Raw genomic sequence first — 17,920 nt, 5'->3', positions numbered from 1 at the left:
TCATTGTACTTTTGCCACCTCTTCAATAGGAATTTATCGAATACAGCGCAACTACTAAACCCAATTCTAAGCCTTACTTATGATCAATGAAAATTTTCTCTTATAATAGTTAGATATATAATTATATAGTACAAACAGCTAATACAAAAGAATGGAACAATAGAAATAAGAATAAGAGTAATAGGTTGTGTCGGAAGTTTGGCAATAAAAAATAACATAGAAAAATCAGCTTATAGCGATAAGGCTGTAAGCCATATAAATTGGTACAATGATAAAATGGTAAACAGAGATCAAAAGAGAATTGAAAGGTGAGTTTTTTTTGAGCGTAGTACTTTTTGACTAAAAGCATTTCATGTGTCTTTGTTATTTTAAGAAATGTAGTATAACAATGCTAGTGACGCTGAGAACGAGTGTGGAGGATTAATTCTGTTTAATCTTCTTCTTCCTTAAACACACTACCCTTTTGCTTTGGTTTACCAATATCATTTAAGGATGAATCGTCTACGCCATCAAAGTCGGCTTCAGAAGTACCGTTCCCACTACCAATAATATCAGCAGCACTTGACTTGGTTTCTTCGACTCCAGCAGAAGTAGCAGAAACTGGCTCTTCTTTTTTAGCTATGGGGGCAGATATATTCTTCGAAGGTGGCTTGGAACTGGACTTAATAGGACTTCTGAAGATACTACTCAATCTCTTGAATCCACTAGGCTTCTTGGTGGTACTTGCCTTAGAAGCAGCCACAGCTACTGGTTGCACAACTGCAGTCTTAAGACCAGATGTAGCAGCTACAGCAGGGGCAGCAGAAGGAGTCTCTTCTTCAACCTTGGGCTCGGAAACTAATGGAACTTCCTTTGGCTCATCAAAAGAAAACAATGATCCAGTATCTCTCAACTTGGATTCATCAACATCTTTTCTTAAATGTTCAGGTAACTCCAGATTAATATTATGTTCATCCTTGACTTTTTGATCGATTTCAGATAAAATTTCTTCTCTCTTTGCTTGTTTTTCAGCTAAATGATCAGCTTTTGTCTTTTCTAATTCAGCAATTTTTTCATCTAAATCTTTATTAGCAATTTCTGCCTTATTCAATTCATCAATTGTATATTGATTCAATTCATCCACTTCTTTTGAAGTTTCTTCATGCTTTTTAGTGGCTCCTTCTAAATCAACAGTATATTTTTCAATATCAGCTTGTGTAGTAGCTAATTGTTCATTAAGTTCGGCCAATTTGGCTTCATATTCTTCATTGGTAGTTTCTGAAGCCTTAACTTCATTCAACAACTCTTCCTTGGCATCAGTTAATTCTTTCAACTTAGAAGTTTCAGTAGATAATTCATCCAAGACTGGTTTTACAATCTCATCCTTTTCAGCTTGTAAATCGTCCAATTCTTGTTTTCTATCAGCGATCAATTTGGCTTCTTCTTCATCAATTCTATCCTGATTTTCTTGCTTTTCAGCTAAGAGAGCTTCCTTTTCTTCAGCATATTTTTGTTCCAAAGCTTTCAACTCAGTAACTTGAACTTGTATGGCATCATTCTTTTCCTTTTGATATTCTTCATATTTATCATTTTCAACCTTCTTTTTATCTTCATTTTCAGATACACGTTGCTGTTTGGCTTGTTCAATTTCTGCCTTTTCTTGTAATTTAGCAGCGTACTCTTCCTTTTTAGCTTCTTGATGACTTTGTTGTAATTCACGTTGTTTCTTTAATTTATCAGCATCAATTTTACGTTGAGCTAAAGCCTTTTCACTAATATCATTCAATACTGGTTGGACAACAGATGAAGCCATTTTGTTTAATTCAGCTTGAGTAATAGTTAATCCACCACCTAAATCAATTAAACCAGCTTTATTCTGTGCCAATCTTGCTTCACTATTCTTCTGTGCAATGGCTAAAGCACCAGCATATAATTGTGCTTGAGCTTTAAAGTCTTTTGGTTCAACACTTGAAAGAGATTGTAATCTTGAATTGGCATTATGATTAGCAGCAGCCAATAAAGTACTATTAACAACATCGACAGCCTTAAATGATTGAGATCTTGGTTGGGATGATAACCTATCTGATAAACCAGAACCATGCTTCAAGGAAGCAGCTGCACCATTAGCAGCTAAGATTTCTTCTTCTTGGTTTAAATATTCTGCTGGAGCAATGGCATTAGCCTTTAAACCTGATCTATAATCTAAGTCTGGATTAAATCTTGAATTTAAAGATTTAGTCGAGTTTTTATTAGCTACTTGATTGATTTTATGTAAATCTAAAGTTCCTGAACTTGTCTTTTTAGAAACTAACCCAATTCTTTTAACATCTTTTTCAGGATTAATTCTTGAAGTCATAGTGGAAGTTGAATTTTCATTGGCAACACGATAAATTGAATCTCCCTTTAATGATGGAATACCAGTACCAACATAAGAAGAAACCGAAGAGGTAGTATATTGACTTGTTAAAGTTGAACTTCTAGCATTTCCAGCAGCAGATTCAGCTAATGGGTCTGTTGAATCTCTTGACCAAGCAGAAATATTTTCCTTTTTAGCTGCTAATGCTGCAGTATGAGCTTCAGGAGCAATAGTACGTTCATAACTTGGTCTAACAGTTAAATCAGTAGAAGCAGCCAAAAGGGCGGCAGTATCTGAAGCATTAGTGTTAACACCAATTGAAGCTCCATTAGGACTGTTATAAATTCCTTGTCTTAATTTTTGTTGATAAAGAGCTTGTTGAGATAATGGTTTACCATTACTTTGATAAACTGAGTGAGACATTGAAAGTATGCTAATTATGACGTATTGAATATAATTGAATATATTATATTGATAAAACCAAAACTAAGATTTCTAATTTTAATTTTGAATTCAAAGCAATTGATGATAGTACAAAGTGTAATAGGTGTGAAAGGGGTGTACACTAATAGATAAGTAGATGGTAAAAAGATTGAGGAATTAGCAAAAGTAAACCGTTGGAACTGGATAGATTGACAGTAGAAACTTCCTCTCAGTTAATATCTAGACAATAAATAAAGCAATTGATAAAAATTTAAGGGTAATTCAATTTAAATTCAGGTAAATTCCACAATTCGTATGGCTAAAATTCAGGTGGTGGGAGGTGGTGGTTAATCATCTGGAGGATGGCTCAGGAGTCCTGTATACAGAAGGAGGGTTCAGCCAGTTGTGCATAATTTGGATGAGAGTTTCCATTTTTTCAGTGAGGGCCATTTACTCCTTTTTTTCGGGATTGTGGAAGCATCCAAGATGCAATAATGAATTATTGTTACATCCGTGCCTCGCAATTTCATATTCCTAAATAGGTTATGCACCTGTGTATAGACTATCTTTACTTAATGCTGGCTATAGTACAGTATTGCCAAATTAACTAAGCGAAACCATTTCCTAATATTGTACTACGTCATTATTATCGTCTTCTTCATATCTTGATCAGAAAGTTATATAAAAATAAAAGTTAATCGTTTGCTCGTTACATCTCTCCTCGATGATGAGTGTTGTCTGTTTTTGTGCTTACTTTTTTTATAATTAAGGTTTTAGTGAGCAAACTTGACTTGCTCTCTTTGTTTCAATCTTATCTCTACAATCTAAGAAATCTTCGAATTGAACCTTCTTCTACTTTAAACGAGAACTGAGAATCTATGTTAGCTGAGCTTAATCCTTTGGTGTTCGCGCTAATATGGAAATTAATTCCTGTTTGAGTGCTTAATTGCGAAAAATATAACTTGATATTCTATAAAAGCTACTGACAATAAGGTCAATAATCACCCAGATATTCCCACTATATAGAGAAATACTCTAGGTTATAGACTATTAAAATGTTGAATCTATCTAATCCAGCTACAATCGAAACATACTCATGTAATTTCCATACTGATAATACTCCCAATTCGAAATATCCAGTTTTAGTTTATAGAAATGTGTTGAATAAAGAATTCTTAAATGCAGCAACAACTGAAGAAGATAAGGTTATTCAATTGAATGAATCACTATTACCTAATGGTTGGAGTGCGGAAGTAAGTAAAGCTCTATTTATGGTATTTTACTTTAACAAAAGATTACGCATACTAACAAATACATCAAGCAAACATGGGGGACTTCCCTTAATACACACTATCATTATAATGTTCATGAGGCTTATTTTGTGATTCAAGGATCTTCAACTCTAATACTTGGCCTTGATGTAACTATCATTCCTTCAAATAATGAAGATAATTTCCAAAATCTTTCGAATAAATCTTATCTAGAAATCACCCTTAATACCGGAGATTTGATCATCTTACCGGCAGGTGTCTCGCATTGTTCGTCAAAATATAATGAGAAATATAGGTATATTGGGGCTTATCCTACGAATGGTGAACATTGGAAATCTATAGCCAAGGTTCATATCGAAAGAGCGAAACCATTACAATATGATAATTCTTTTGACATAGATATTTCCAAAAATGTAAAATTGCCAGATAGTGATCCCATCTACGGAAACCTCCCTCATACTTTACTAGATATTTGGCGATCTTATTAATTTATATATTTTTCTTTCGCAATACAATTTGTATTCCTGCATGTAGTCGAAGGCTGGCTTTCGTACGTAAATAAAAAATAGATATAAGCGGAATTAAAAAGGAATTGATCTAAGGTATTTCGAAGAGATCATCGTTGGAATTGAGTAGACAGATAACTTCTAGAATTGAAATAGTAGTAATATTATGGCTAGAATATCTACAGGGTCTTCATCCTCGAATCGACCACCAATACAATCTTCATCTGCTCTAAGACGACAACGAGAGCGTGAAGAACTTGCTAGAAGACAGGGAAGAGGAAGTAGTATAGGACCCATTGTCGGATCATCACGAAGCCAAATAGGATCCACATCTTCTAGTCGACAACGAGAAACTGGCCTTTATCGAAATCAGCCAGGAGACCCAACTACTACAACTACGACCATTACCAAAAGGAGATACAGACCAGGAACTAAAGCTTTAAGAGAAATTAGACAATATCAAAAATCAACTGACTTGTTAATTAGGAAGTTACCATTTGCAAGACTAGTCAAAGAAGTGGCTGAAAACTATATAGGAGCTGATTATGGGATTAGATGGCAATCAAATGCCGTTTTAGCTTTACAAGAAGCATGTGAAGCATTCCTTATTCATTTGTTAGAAGATACAAACCTTTGTGCCATTCATGCTAAAAGGGTAACTATAATGCAAAAGGATATACAATTGGCCAGAAGAATACGTGGTGGTCAGATATGATATATAAATCAACAAAAAAGAATCAATTCAACTGTATACTATCAACTGTCAATAGTTTTCACTTTTTATTCTATAGACAACTCTGTACAACTAAATGTAATATAGTGCAAATATAATGTAAATCTAAAAATATCGAGGTGCCGTTTAGTTCCTATATCGTAGCAATTGCAAAAATGGATTAAAAACTTCAAGAAATATAATAGTTAGTATGTTAGTAAATTCGTCCTATAGACATTGCGTATCGGTTATCAACTATGTAAGTAAGTCCCACAGTTAAAATCTACCCCTTTATTGTGGTGCGAACTGAATTTTAAAAATGTTTTAATTTATCCCAATTAGGAAATGTAATTGCATACAGGACACGACCCCTTTATTCTCCCAATGAAGTAAAGCATCAATAACCCTATGAAGGAAAGCCCCCACAACCAACAATATGATTTTTCACAAGGTTACTTGGTTAGTTGTACGATCTATAACGTGTATGGTTAGTGATACCAATTAATTGTACGATTCTAACGTCAAACAAGATTAAAGAAATACCCGAATAGGTTGTGTCCACGATCGAATGTTGGCTGAAAGACAATGGTTGGTTGTGAGTGTAACATTGATAGTTTAAGTAGCGCATGACTATCACCATAACAACCATTCCATTGGATCTTTTTTGTCGAATGATTGAGTGACTTTGTGTATATTCTTATTATTTTGCACCTTAACTATAAACTTGTTTACAAAATTTCTCGTTAGAGGTAACCCCAAATAAGAGAGAAATTATTATTTTCCAAGGCTCAGTTAAGTAACTAATAGTAATAGTAAAAGTAAAAGTAAAAGTACTACATGTATATCCAGAGATCCGAGCATGATTTGCCATCTCAGGTATGGCTGTCTGTTCCACTGACCGGGAATGTTAACAATATAATCAGTACATAACAAAAAAGTACATAATATAATTAATAATGAGGCAGTATTTTACTTCATTATTCAAATTGTTATCGATGTTGGGTGTCACTTATATACTTTTATCTCATTGTCATGAGTGGGGCAACCATACTCGAGATTATTTTGGGCTCTAAGCATTTATAAATGTAGGTGTAGATTTATATTATGATTGATACACTATCTGGGGGTAACTTGGGAGACGAAATATCTGGCTCGTATTGTTTTTTTCTTTAATTACTTATCGTCGGTTTGTTATTCTGTGATAATTTATTTAATTACTAAAATTTAAAAATATAATTCGAGGCAATCAATTATATATATACATATTATCACTCTTTTACCAATTTCTTTTATAAACCTATTCATTCTAGACTATAACAAGTTTTCCGTTCATTTTGCAATAGTTCATGCTTTAATAAATTTTAATTTTTTTCACCTATGGCTACAAGTACTACGACTACGAAAAAGAAGAAATTAGTATATAAGCAGGACTCTGATGGAGTTTTTAGATTGAAGAAAGTGGATAAGGATAAGGATAATGCATCGATCACATCATCAGAGTATTCTCTGGAGAAGAAGAAAGTAGATGACTACATTAACGAACTTGTAGATTGTTCATATAGAGTGGTCGAGGAACCCAGTCTCACGACTTCCCAAATAGGCAATGTCAATAATAATAACAGTAAAACTTCTTCTAAGTCACGAAAACAATCTACAGCATCATCAGAGACATCAACAAAATCAGTTTCATCTTCGGTATCAACTTCACTGTCAACACCACCAACAAGTCCAGCAACTGTAACATCTCCAACCGTTGAAGCTACGACAGGCTTACTGTATTTCACGAATAAATTTACACATATAATGCAACAAGCAAGAGATTCGACCAGTACCGAAATCATAAAATTTCATCCCCAAAGCTTTGTTTTAGGAAGTATATTTGCCATATTAGTCTACAGATGTCAATCTACACTATTAGAATATGCATTAGTTCTTGGTAATTTATTAAAATTAGGATTGATATGTGCTATAGTGTTAGGTGGTTTAAGCTTTTATCTTGGATTATTTAAATCGGCCGATTTCAGTGAACTATTTCAACAATTAAAACTGAAAGCATTGGGTAATCCAACTCTGGTACCGACACCACAATCTCAAACTGAAGAAGAGGACAGTAATGAAAATGAAGATGACTCTGAGATGAACAGTATTAATCCACAACCTAGTCAACCACCTAGTCCACCTCCAGAAAGAAAGAATAGAAGATTATCATCTATCAGAGTGCAACCATTCAGACCCACACCTCGTCTCAGTCTTGCCGATAATAGACAACATAGTTCTCCAGACTTAAGTAAACAACCTTCACGCCCCAAACTCTATCAAGTTCATACCATGGATCCAAAATTAGCAGGAGGCAATTCTAAACGAAATGGATCTCCTACCAGAATTGATAGAAGAAGTCGACATGGCTCATTAGATTCAATATCTAAAAAATTACCCATTGTTCCTCATGATGCACAATTTCATGGTCATCAAGATTCATTAGATTTACCTTTTATAAATGAAGTAGTATTATTAGACTCATTAGATGATGATGTATCTCCCACCAATTCATCTGCCATGCATAAAATTCCTTCACCAATTCTTACTGATCAAGATTATAGTAACATAAAGAGACTGATGACCACAAAAAGTAACCAATCAATTTTAAAGACCACCGCAAATTATCATAAATTTGTAGATAATGCCAATTAATAACGAATCTAGCATCCTTACATACTTTTATATATCACTTATATATAGTTTATTATTATAATTATATTTATTTTTATTTATTTTTATTATTATTATTATTATATCATTTGTATTTTGCAACTATTAAAGAGTCGTGCATTTAGACCGGAAATTTGGACGGTGAAAAAAATGAGACTGGTCAAAATAAACAACGACAATATTTCCTACGATACGGTATAATCTCCATTACAAACATCAACTTTCCTTAACTATGCCATTATATAAAGAAGAGAACTTTCTTGTGGTTCATCCTGGATCCAAACATACATTGTTTTCTTTTGGATTACAAGATTCATTATCTCCACCACAATATAAGATTCCATCAGTCGTTTATCAAGATGCTATAACTAAAGAATATAAATCGAAGAAAACTGAAGAAGATAATCAATTGATTGAAATTCATCCGATTAAAGCAGCCAAAATTGTAGATGTTAATGCATTCAATTATTTATTAAAGATTATATTACAAAGTGTTATTACTAATAATCCAATTATAACTATAAATCAAATTCCATTATTATTAATTATTCCATCATTAACTTGGTCAAGAGCAAATATTGAATATGTTACTAAATATGTAATAGAATCATTAGAATTTACTGCCTTTAATATTTTGGATATTTCATTAGCTTCAACTTTTGGAGTTGGTTCATCCACTAGTGCTGTAGTAGTTAATGTTGGATATGAGTCAATTCAAATTGTACCTGTTGTAGGTTATCAAATCATTAAATTTGCTAGTAAATATATATCAGGACCAGGTAGTAAACTTATAAATGAAGAACTTTCAAAAATTTTACCTAATTTATCTGAAAGTCAAATTGAAGATTTAAAGACTTCAGGAATTTATGAAGTATTAAATGATCATGAGGATACATTTTATTCATTTGATGATCTCCAAAAATCAGTAGATGATAATGATGATGATTTTGATATAGCTAAAAAAATCACCGAAGATACAGCAGAACCTATGGCCATTGAAACTGCTACTAATGGGACTAAACAAGAAGTTTCTAATAATAATAATGATGATGAACAAAAACCAAATAGAGAATTGGAAACCAACACTTTTATAGATTCTAAAACTGGTTCTAAAATAGCTGTTGGAAAGGAAAGATTCCAAGGTTCCGGAAAATTAATTAGTTTTATTGTAGAAACTATTTATGAATCACTTAAATTAATCCCTGATATTGAAAAGAGACAAGAATGTTATTCAAATGTTATAATCATAGGATCAACTGGTAAAATTCCCGGGTTTAAAGAAGGTATTTTATATAAATTATTCCAAGATTATTTAATCCGTGAACCTCATGGTACTGCTAATGGAAAATCTAATGATGATAGTAATGGAATTAATATAACACTTGCAAAATATCAACAAGCTGATGATGCTATAGATGGTGAAAGTACTTCTGATTTATATCAAGTACCCAATGCCATTAAATTAGCCAAATATCCAGATTATTTCCCCGAATGGAAGAAACCAAAGGAAAAGGGAGGATCTTGGGATGACGTTTACTTTTTAGGAGGTGAAATTTATGGAAAACAAATCTTCTCCAACAATTCAAATCATGGTAGAGAATTATTTATTGATAGTGAAGTTTATGAAGAAAGAGGTCCACAAAGTATATGGGATGTTAGTATCTAATAATTAGACTAGTAGAGTATATGTAACAGTAAACAATAATATAAAGCACTAATTAAATTCGAATTCGCACCTAAAAAAAGAAGTGCTATCACCAAAATGATGTACGCGTTTCCTCGAAGACTAGCTTGATGATATTGTGATCTATATTATTTTAATTTATTAAGTATAGCTAAAACTTAAGTGAATGTTACGTAAACTGATTACTAACAGATTAGCTAACCCTATTTTAAATTCATTTACAGTTTGTTCAACGAGAATTTTTCCTACAATGGCTCCTCAGCAACAAAGTATAGCTAGATTCTTTGGTGGTGGAGCATCAAAGAGTAAACCACAAGTTGAAATTTCCAAATCAGGTAAACATCCACTTTCACCTTCAGATAAATCCAATTCTTCAACTCTGTCTCCAGTATCTAAGAAACAAAAGTTAGAATCATCAACAGAAACTTCATCTATTGACTTAAAAGTTGATACTGATCCAAGTGAAAGTGAAGATACTATAGATAAAGATATAAAATCACCTATTCAACAAGCTAATGAGTTAATTAAATTAACTAAGAAAGAACACGAAAAGCATAAGGGAGAAGTTCTCGGAGCGAATATTCCATATGCCAGATTAACAGAAGTTTTTGATAAAATAGAAAATGAATCTTCCAGATTAAAAATTATAAGTATCGTGTCTGAATTTTTCTTAGAGATTTTACAGCAATCATCAGTCGATAAATTGGTTAAAATAGTATATTTATTTATTAATCGATTGGGTCCAGATTATGAACCTGATTTAGAATTGGGATTAGGAGAAAGTCTTTTGATTAGAGCTATTAGTGAATGTTCTGGTCGAGCCTCAAGCAAAGTTAAGAAAGATTATCAAGAAGTTGGAGATTTAGGTAAAGTGGCTCAAAAATCCAAATCAGCTCAACCAACTATGTTTAAACCAAAATCATTAGATATAGATATGGTTTTTACTAATTTAACTCAAATTGCTAAATCAACTGGTAAAGATTCTGTATCTAAAAAAGTTGGTATTATCAACAAAATGTTAACTGCTTGTGATGCAAAGACTTCAGAAGCAAAATTTTTAATTCGTTCTTTAGAAGGTAAATTACGAATAGGACTTGCTGAAAAAACCGTCTTAATCGGTTTAGCCCAAGCATTCTTACTCTTTGAATCTAATTCAAATAGAAAAATTAATCCTGAAAAGTTAAATGAAGTAGAAGACATTATAAGAGAAGCATTTTCAAGGATTCCTAATTATGAGATCATAATTCAAGCTGCTTATGATCATGGAATTGAAAATATTTTGGAATACTGTCAGTTAACTCCTGGTATTCCATTAAAACCTATGTTAGCTAAACCAACAAAATCTATTACTGAAGTTTTAGATCGATTTCAAGGTGAAGAATTTACTTGTGAATATAAATATGATGGTGAAAGAGCACAAGTACACTTATTATCTGATGGAACAATTAAGATCTATTCTCGTAATTCGGAAGATATGTCTCAAAGATATCCGGATTTAATACCTATTTTAAGAGAAGTTATGCATTCTAAGAGTACAACATCAGCGGTTTCTATGGTCTTGGATTGTGAAGCTGTTGCTTGGGATAGAATAAATAACAAAATATTACCATTCCAAGTTTTATCGACTCGAAAAAGAAAGGATGTCGATGAAAAAGATATTAAAGTTCATATATGTTTATTTGCATTTGACTTATTATATTACAACAATGAGGCTCTTATTACTCATTCATTAACTGATAGAAGAAGTATCATGCATGAAAACTTAACTACAATTGAAGGTAAATTTCAGTTTGCCACTGCCAAAAATTCATCGAATTTAGATGAATTACAAGTATTTTTGGATCAGTCTGTTAAAGATGCCTGTGAAGGGTTGATGGTTAAGATGTTAAACGGTAAAGATTCTTTTTATGAGCCATCTAAAAGATCCAGAAACTGGTTGAAATTGAAGAAAGATTATCTTGAAGGCGTTGGAGATTCCCTTGATCTAGTTGTCATTGGTGGATATATAGGTCGAGGTAAGCGTACTGGAAGCTATGGTGGATTTTTATTAGCATCTTATAACGAAGATACTGGGGAATATGAAACAACTTGTAAGATTGGAACTGGATTCAGTGATGAAGATCTAAGCTCAATCCATGCTAAGTTAAAGCCGACAGAAATAAAGATGCCAAAACCATTCTATGTTTATGATACAACTAATTCGAATGCTATTCCTGATGTTTGGTTTGAACCTACTACTGTATTTGAAGTATTGGCAGCTGACTTTTCATTAAGTCCAATTTATAAAGCAGCTCATCAGGAATATGGAAAGGGGATCTCATTAAGGTTTCCTCGATTCTTAAGAATTAGAGATGATAAGGGGATAGAAGATGCTACTAGCTCTACTCAAGTATCTGAATTCTATCGTAGCCAGGCCAATATTAATATATGAAATTTGTTAGGATTTACTTAGATACCTATCATTTATATCACTATCCAATTACATGTTTTACTTTTACACTCATTCTAATGCCTGACTTGAAGTATAACATTATAAACAGGTAATATATTAAATAATTTAAATATAAATTACATGATTTACAGATAAATATTCATGGCATGAAACCAATATATTTGAAAGTACTGTAGCACAATCTGGTACCAGCTTAATTTCCTTGTTTTGTATTGTGAGGTATCTTATGAAAGTTTAGATTTCTCAAATATCTAAATATGTCATCCAATCTATCATCTATAAGCCTTCTCACACAATCATGAAGATCAAAGTTTGTAAATTTTATCAGCGTCGTTGTCTTTAGATAAATAACCATTTCCTCAAAAAAATTAGTTACTAACTGGAAAATTAAAGTAAACCAAAATGAATTGTAAATGACTATTCCAATTATTACAATTATCGGTAAAGCTGTTTCTACCTCAACGCCATAGTCTTTTAAAATAAGGTAGGAAATTGTTCCAACAAATATTGTAACAACATGAGTAATTGCTGTGATAAAAACCATTCTCCAAAGATACGATTTAACCAAATCAGCAAGCATTTTTCTATCCAAATCTAATTCAATTAAAACACTATCTAATTGAAGCTGTGGTTTATATAACTTTTCTAATAAAACAGAATAATATGTATCAAATTGAGTTTTCTTGGAATTGAAATAATTCAGTATTGTAGTAGTAATATTGGTAATGAATTGCCACATCTTAATGAAGATACGATCGATTTGCATAAGAAGATAATAAGCGCTCAAAAATTTTAAAACTACCGCTGCTGCAAAAATTTATAGTTTGATGAAGCACTTAACATGCATGAAGTAGATACCTGCAAAAGTATAATAAATATGACAAATATATTCTTAATCAAGTAATAGCTTAACAAGTTAGGTTTACTGATTACATATAACATTTATGTAACAAAAAGATTATTGGAGCTTCATAAATGATTTCTTCTTTTTTGGGATTCTAATCCAAATATTTGAAATCACTACACAGATCATATATATAGAATGACATAAGATATGCCTTTGGTTTATAGTCATTTGGTATTCCTGAACTGTAAAAATATGCTGCAAAAAACAAAATACTTAATCAAGATTTTGTGCCTGCACAGGAATTGATACACTACAAGATTTTTCTCTTCTCAGTATAAGAGAGCACCGACTACTAAAGCATCAGTATTTCATCAAGACAAGAATAAAATAAGAGCCAAATATGTCAACAACAGAGCTTCAACCACAGAATAATTCTGGATTACGGTCTATTTTATCCAAATATAATTTTAAACTTTCTCTGGCATCAGATGACTACTTAGAAAGAAGAAAACGTCAAATGGTATTGTTCTTGACATCATCGGCCATAACGATCTTTGCCTCCAGATTTGCTTATAAAGCAACAATAACAAGACAGTTTGTTCCAACTTTATTCCAAGGAAACCATCATCCACCAACAAGCTATAACTTCACTACGGATGCTGCCGTTGCTGTAGGGACAGGAACTTTGCTTTGTGGATCAGTCAGTTCAATGATTATATTTGGTACAGCTTGGATAATGGATGTATCGAGTTTTAAAGAATTTGGTTGGAGGATGAAACTAGTAATGGGTGGTCATGATAACGAAGTCAAATTGAGTCAAATCCCTTTGGATGAAGAAAGTGCATATATCCAAGACGGGTTAAACGATCTTTTGGAAGGTAAATATGACGACTTGCCAAATGATGAACAGCAAACAAAATCAGAATAAAAGAAGCTGAGTCTTCTACCTTGTATATAGTTCAATTTTTATATATTCATGTCATGATGTAAATAATAAAAGTATACTATAAATAGACAGAATAAAGAGATTTTGGAAAATGTTTTTTAAATGACTGCTGTGTATGAATCTCAACAAATGATTCACAACTGTTAACTTGTTGCAATGATGGCTTGAAAGATACATTGTCATTGTGAATCACCTGCAGTTTAAAATTACTGGCCATACATTATGCTTAGTAACTTAATGCGAAATCTGTTGTATAGTAGTATTTTGTACATGCTATAGAACTTATTTTCTCTCTTTAGAAACATGAAGTTTAGAGATATTCATAGCCACCGTGTATCTTACAAGATCCATAATCTTGTATCTAACAAAGGCTATAATTTTCCTTAGATATATGTCCTAAATAATCACTGATTTTGCAATGAGTTAACTAGTAATCTGAGCCACATAAACTGTAAATTTTATGGTGTGCGCCTACCGAAACATATGAGGATATGGATATATACATTGCCAAAACTCGATATCACCATCTTAAGATACAGTAGTAGAAACATATTAAAGGATGCCTAAATTGGAAGAGTGGGAAATCAAGAAATATTGGGAAATTTTCCAAGGTTTGAAACCATCGGGAAATAAATTGACCGGTGAACAGGTATCACCAGTTTTAAAGAATAGTCGATTATCAAATGAACAATTATCAAAAGTTTGGGAATTGAGTGATATAGATAGTGATGGTAAATTAGATTTCGAAGAATTTTGTATTACTATGAGAATCATTTTTGATTTCATAAATGGAAATATTACTTCTATACCTTCTGAATTACCTGATTGGTTAATACCTTCAAGTAAATCTCATTTGATTGCGGCTAATAAGGCTATTAATTCTAATAAGAATTTAGGAATTGATTATGACGATGATGATGATGATGATAAATTGAGTGATGATTTTGATTGGTATATTAGTCCTACGGATAAATCAACTTATGAAACAATATATAATTCTAATAGTGATTCATATGGACGAGTTAAATTTGATTCATTAAATTCATTATATGCTAGTTTAAGTAAAGTTCCTCGAGCTGATATATCTAGTGCTTGGAACCTTGTTAATCCTAAATCATTTAAAACTATTGATAAAGATCAAGTATTAGTATTTCTTCATATTTTGAATCAACGAGAAAATGGTAAAAGAATTCCAAGAGGTGTTCCTGCTACTTTAAGAGCTACATTTTCAAAGGAAGTACCAAACTATGATATTCAATCTAAGCCACCTCAAGTTGTAAGTAATGGAACTTATGATCAAAGCAGAGCATCCAAGAAATCATTTGCTAGTGATTACTTAACTAAAATAACCGGTAGTAGTTCAAATAATATTACAGGAACTGATTTCTCATCAACTGAAGGAACAGATTGGGAAGAGGTTAGATTAAGAAGAGAGTTAACTGATTTAGAGAACTTATTGAATAAAGTATCTGATAATTCCAAAACTGAGTCAAGCAATAATGAATTAAGTATTGTGAAACATGAATATGAACAATTATTGAAGTATAAACAAGCAAAGTTGACTTCATCAGGATCGTCTAGTTCAACCACTGCCACGGGAAAGAATTTGAGTGATATTAAGAGTGATATAGATTTAATTGAGTCCCATGTGTCTACTTTAGAAGAATATCTTTCTGGAAAACAGGCTGAATTAGCCAAATTACAAGAACAAATCAAGGAGTTAAAATGAAATTATTATATAAATATATAATTGTATGATATATAAAAGTATAATGTAGATTATAACTGATATAAATATTAATGTAGTTTTTTTTTTATTTTTTACTATTATGTCGCTTAACAAAGAGTGGTGAATATGGTTGCCAATCTATAATTATTTCTTTTCAGCATCTTCCTTTGGAGGTTCTGGTTCAGGAGTAGGCAATTTGAAGTTTTCAGGGGTAAAATCTTTACCTTCACCGACTTGTTCCCAAACAGAAGAACCAACAGTGAAATTTCTCCAAGCTTGGGTTAATTCTAAAGGTTCATAAACGACTCTCTTTTTTTCTTCATCATATCTGACTTCGGTATAACCTGTGGTTGGGAAATCTTTTCTTAATGGATGTCCTTCGAATCCGTAATCGGTCATAATTCTTCTTAAATCTGGGTGGCCTTCAAAGAAAACACCAAATAAATCGTAGGTTTCTCTTTCAAACCAATTGGCTCCTTGGAAAATTGGGACAATTGATGGAACAGCAGATGTTTCAGATGCATAAGTTTTTACTCTAATTCTTGAGTTATGTCTAACACTTAACAAATTATAGACAACATCAAATCTATTAGTTCTAGAAGGATAATCGGCAGCAGTAACATCCATACAAGATTTGAATTGAGAAGAAGTGTGATTCTTTAAGAAAACCATAGTTGGTCTTAAAGCAGATGGAGCAACATAAATGGTTAATTCATCCTTCCAGACTGAGAATTGTTGAATATATTTAGGTAAACATGCCATTATATAAGTACCAAATTTATGTAATTCTTCAATTTGAACTTTATATTTTTCTGCTGGATTAATTAATGGTACGTATGGAATTTCTGGCTTCTTTCTAGGTAATTCATTCAAGTTTGGTAATTCTGAACTATGACCATTATCAATGGAACGGATGGCAGTTGAAGTCAACCTTCTTATGGATGGTGTTATTTGATTTGGTTTAACTACTCTTAATGATTTTGAAAGCATAATGAAGAACTATAAATCGAATGAAATGCAATGAAAAGATGAAATGAAAACTTTATGACTATAGAATAAGCTAGATTCGCTTATTGATTTAATTATGATACAATGAAATGAATAATGAATGGATGTGTATATCGGTGATTATGATTATTGACTCCGTCCAGTTATACAAAAGGTCCAATTATGCAGTCTAATATTCAACTGTTGTTCCTCTTGCTTGGATCTGATACTGGAGATTTTTTTCTGGCTTCCTTTACATAATTTGGTTAAGTTAATTTTTTATTGGTTCAATCAAAATGGTCGTGCGAAACTGGAAAAACGATGCATGGATGTTATTTGTTATTCTTGCGGTATGGATGTGACGACCCCTACAATGAAGCGATTTGCAATTATAAAGCCGATGAAATCGTTTATATTGCTCTATGGGACTAATATAGCTGGTACAAGTGTTTGAAAGATTCAACATTGAATTGCTAGTTAAATATGTGTTGTATGGCTGATAATTACGTATTTGATCTCCTCTTTAGCTTATCATTGTAATGTGTGCACATATTTCAAATCAGATACTGTACGGCTAGCATTTACGATTAATGCGGAAATGCGTGGTTCACAAATTTCGTTCATAAACATAATTCCGCACTATTGGCCTTCAGTTATTATTCAACAATCTTTGTGGCTTGTTATCACGGATGTTATTTCAGATTGCTACAAACAATGCACAGGAGCATTAATTCATAAAATAGTAATTTTTTGCTGAGCTCTTAGAAATAGAAATGTTATATATTGAATAAGAATGAAATTAGAACCCTTTCGCTTATATCTAACTACACATTAGAGTAAAATCCCGATTCCGGAATGAAATCCAATCATTTTACAAGTGGTGAGAATGATAAAAAGCTTCATTCCATACATCTTCCAAGCAATAGCAAATTATCATAGCCTTAAATCTTCTTTTGTTGTAGAAATTATAACCCCATTTAGTTTAAGTTTTAGTTAATTAATAATTACAATAAATATTTTTTCCGATTTAAAAATCGCAAATTCGAATTTAGTGTCAAGTCATATGCTCCTCAATGAAGTAATACATAAGCAGATATAATATTGAAAGAAAGTTATAAATAGAGAGAAAGTTAAACTAGTTGTAGCTCAGAATTTAATTGAATAAATAGATAGGATTTTACAAAATTAATTAGATATTGATATTTAAAAGGATAAAGTGGAAAATAAAGCCGGTGACGGATTTATCAATGCACACAGGAATGTGCCCACAAAACTTTTAGCGTTTTTTAAGAAGACAAGAATTAAAAATAAATCATAAA

At 32.0% G+C, this 17,920-nt stretch overlaps 10 protein-coding genes across 10 annotated transcripts; 7 read left to right on the top strand and 3 right to left on the bottom strand. All coding sequences in view use genetic code 12, as the record gives it.

Moving 5' to 3' along the window:
• Window positions 1-430: 430 nt before the first annotated feature.
• On the bottom strand, window positions 431-2,758 carry RJT21DRAFT_111849 (uncharacterized protein; the record flags this gene model as incomplete). Its single annotated transcript, XM_064880037.1, has 1 exon — window positions 431-2,758. One exon carries the CDS (start codon window positions 2,756-2,758, stop codon window positions 431-433), a length of 2,328 nt encoding a protein of 775 aa, XP_064741475.1.
• An 838-nt stretch (window positions 2,759-3,596) lies between these two features.
• On the top strand, window positions 3,597-4,517 carry RJT21DRAFT_124472 (uncharacterized protein; the record flags this gene model as incomplete). Its single annotated transcript, XM_064882785.1, has 2 exons — window positions 3,597-4,011; window positions 4,080-4,517. The coding sequence occupies exons 1-2, from the start codon at window positions 3,814-3,816 to the stop codon at window positions 4,515-4,517; spliced, it is 636 nt and encodes a 211-aa protein (XP_064741474.1). The 5' UTR covers window positions 3,597-3,813.
• An 81-nt stretch (window positions 4,518-4,598) lies between these two features.
• On the top strand, window positions 4,599-5,479 carry CSE4 (centromeric DNA-binding histone H3-like protein). The gene has a single exon (XM_064883463.1). The coding sequence runs from the start codon at window positions 4,702-4,704 to the stop codon at window positions 5,248-5,250; it is 549 nt and encodes a 182-aa protein (XP_064741473.1). The 5' UTR covers window positions 4,599-4,701; the 3' UTR covers window positions 5,251-5,479.
• Window positions 5,480-6,624: 1,145 nt separating this feature from the next.
• On the top strand, window positions 6,625-7,938 carry RJT21DRAFT_111846 (uncharacterized protein; the record flags this gene model as incomplete). Its single annotated transcript, XM_064880036.1, has 1 exon — window positions 6,625-7,938. The coding sequence occupies one exon, from the start codon at window positions 6,625-6,627 to the stop codon at window positions 7,936-7,938; it is 1,314 nt and encodes a 437-aa protein (XP_064741472.1).
• Window positions 7,939-8,158: 220 nt separating this feature from the next.
• On the top strand, window positions 8,159-9,684 carry ARP9 (Arp9p). Its single transcript, XM_064880832.1, has one exon. The coding sequence runs from the start codon at window positions 8,189-8,191 to the stop codon at window positions 9,620-9,622; it is 1,434 nt and encodes a 477-aa protein (XP_064741471.1). The 5' UTR covers window positions 8,159-8,188; the 3' UTR covers window positions 9,623-9,684.
• Window positions 9,685-9,890: 206 nt separating this feature from the next.
• On the top strand, window positions 9,891-12,071 carry RJT21DRAFT_129428 (DNA ligase (ATP); the record flags this gene model as incomplete). The annotated part of the gene is made up of 1 exon (XM_064882960.1): window positions 9,891-12,071. The coding sequence occupies one exon, from the start codon at window positions 9,891-9,893 to the stop codon at window positions 12,069-12,071; it is 2,181 nt and encodes a 726-aa protein (XP_064741470.1).
• Window positions 12,072-12,285: 214 nt separating this feature from the next.
• On the bottom strand, window positions 12,286-12,858 carry RJT21DRAFT_111843 (uncharacterized protein; the record flags this gene model as incomplete). Its single annotated transcript, XM_064880035.1, has 1 exon — window positions 12,286-12,858. The coding sequence occupies one exon, from the start codon at window positions 12,856-12,858 to the stop codon at window positions 12,286-12,288; it is 573 nt and encodes a 190-aa protein (XP_064741469.1).
• A 446-nt stretch (window positions 12,859-13,304) lies between these two features.
• Window positions 13,305-13,969, top strand: RJT21DRAFT_117785 (uncharacterized protein). Its single transcript, XM_064880831.1, has one exon. It carries the CDS (start codon window positions 13,340-13,342, stop codon window positions 13,865-13,867), a length of 528 nt encoding a protein of 175 aa, XP_064741468.1. The 5' UTR covers window positions 13,305-13,339; the 3' UTR covers window positions 13,868-13,969.
• Window positions 13,970-14,332: 363 nt separating this feature from the next.
• On the top strand, window positions 14,333-15,614 carry END3 (End3p; the record flags this gene model as incomplete). Its single annotated transcript, XM_064879738.1, has 1 exon — window positions 14,333-15,614. The coding sequence occupies exon 1, from the start codon at window positions 14,445-14,447 to the stop codon at window positions 15,612-15,614; it is 1,170 nt and encodes a 389-aa protein (XP_064741467.1). The 5' UTR covers window positions 14,333-14,444.
• Window positions 15,605-16,835, bottom strand: ALI1 (Ali1p). The gene has a single exon (XM_064880830.1). It carries the CDS (start codon window positions 16,602-16,604, stop codon window positions 15,759-15,761), a length of 846 nt encoding a protein of 281 aa, XP_064741466.1. The 5' UTR covers window positions 16,605-16,835; the 3' UTR covers window positions 15,605-15,758.
• Window positions 16,836-17,920: the final 1,085 nt, after the last annotated feature.

The sequence above is a fragment of the Scheffersomyces amazonensis genome, assembly GCF_036850825.1.
Source record: "Scheffersomyces amazonensis strain UFMG-HMD-26.3 chromosome Unknown RJT21scaffold_1, whole genome shotgun sequence".
In the NCBI taxonomy this organism is placed as follows: Eukaryota; Fungi; Ascomycota; class Pichiomycetes; order Serinales; family Debaryomycetaceae; genus Scheffersomyces; species Scheffersomyces amazonensis.
The sequence above is the reverse complement of the archived record's forward strand: the minus strand, read 5'-3'. Positions and strand labels throughout refer to the sequence as shown.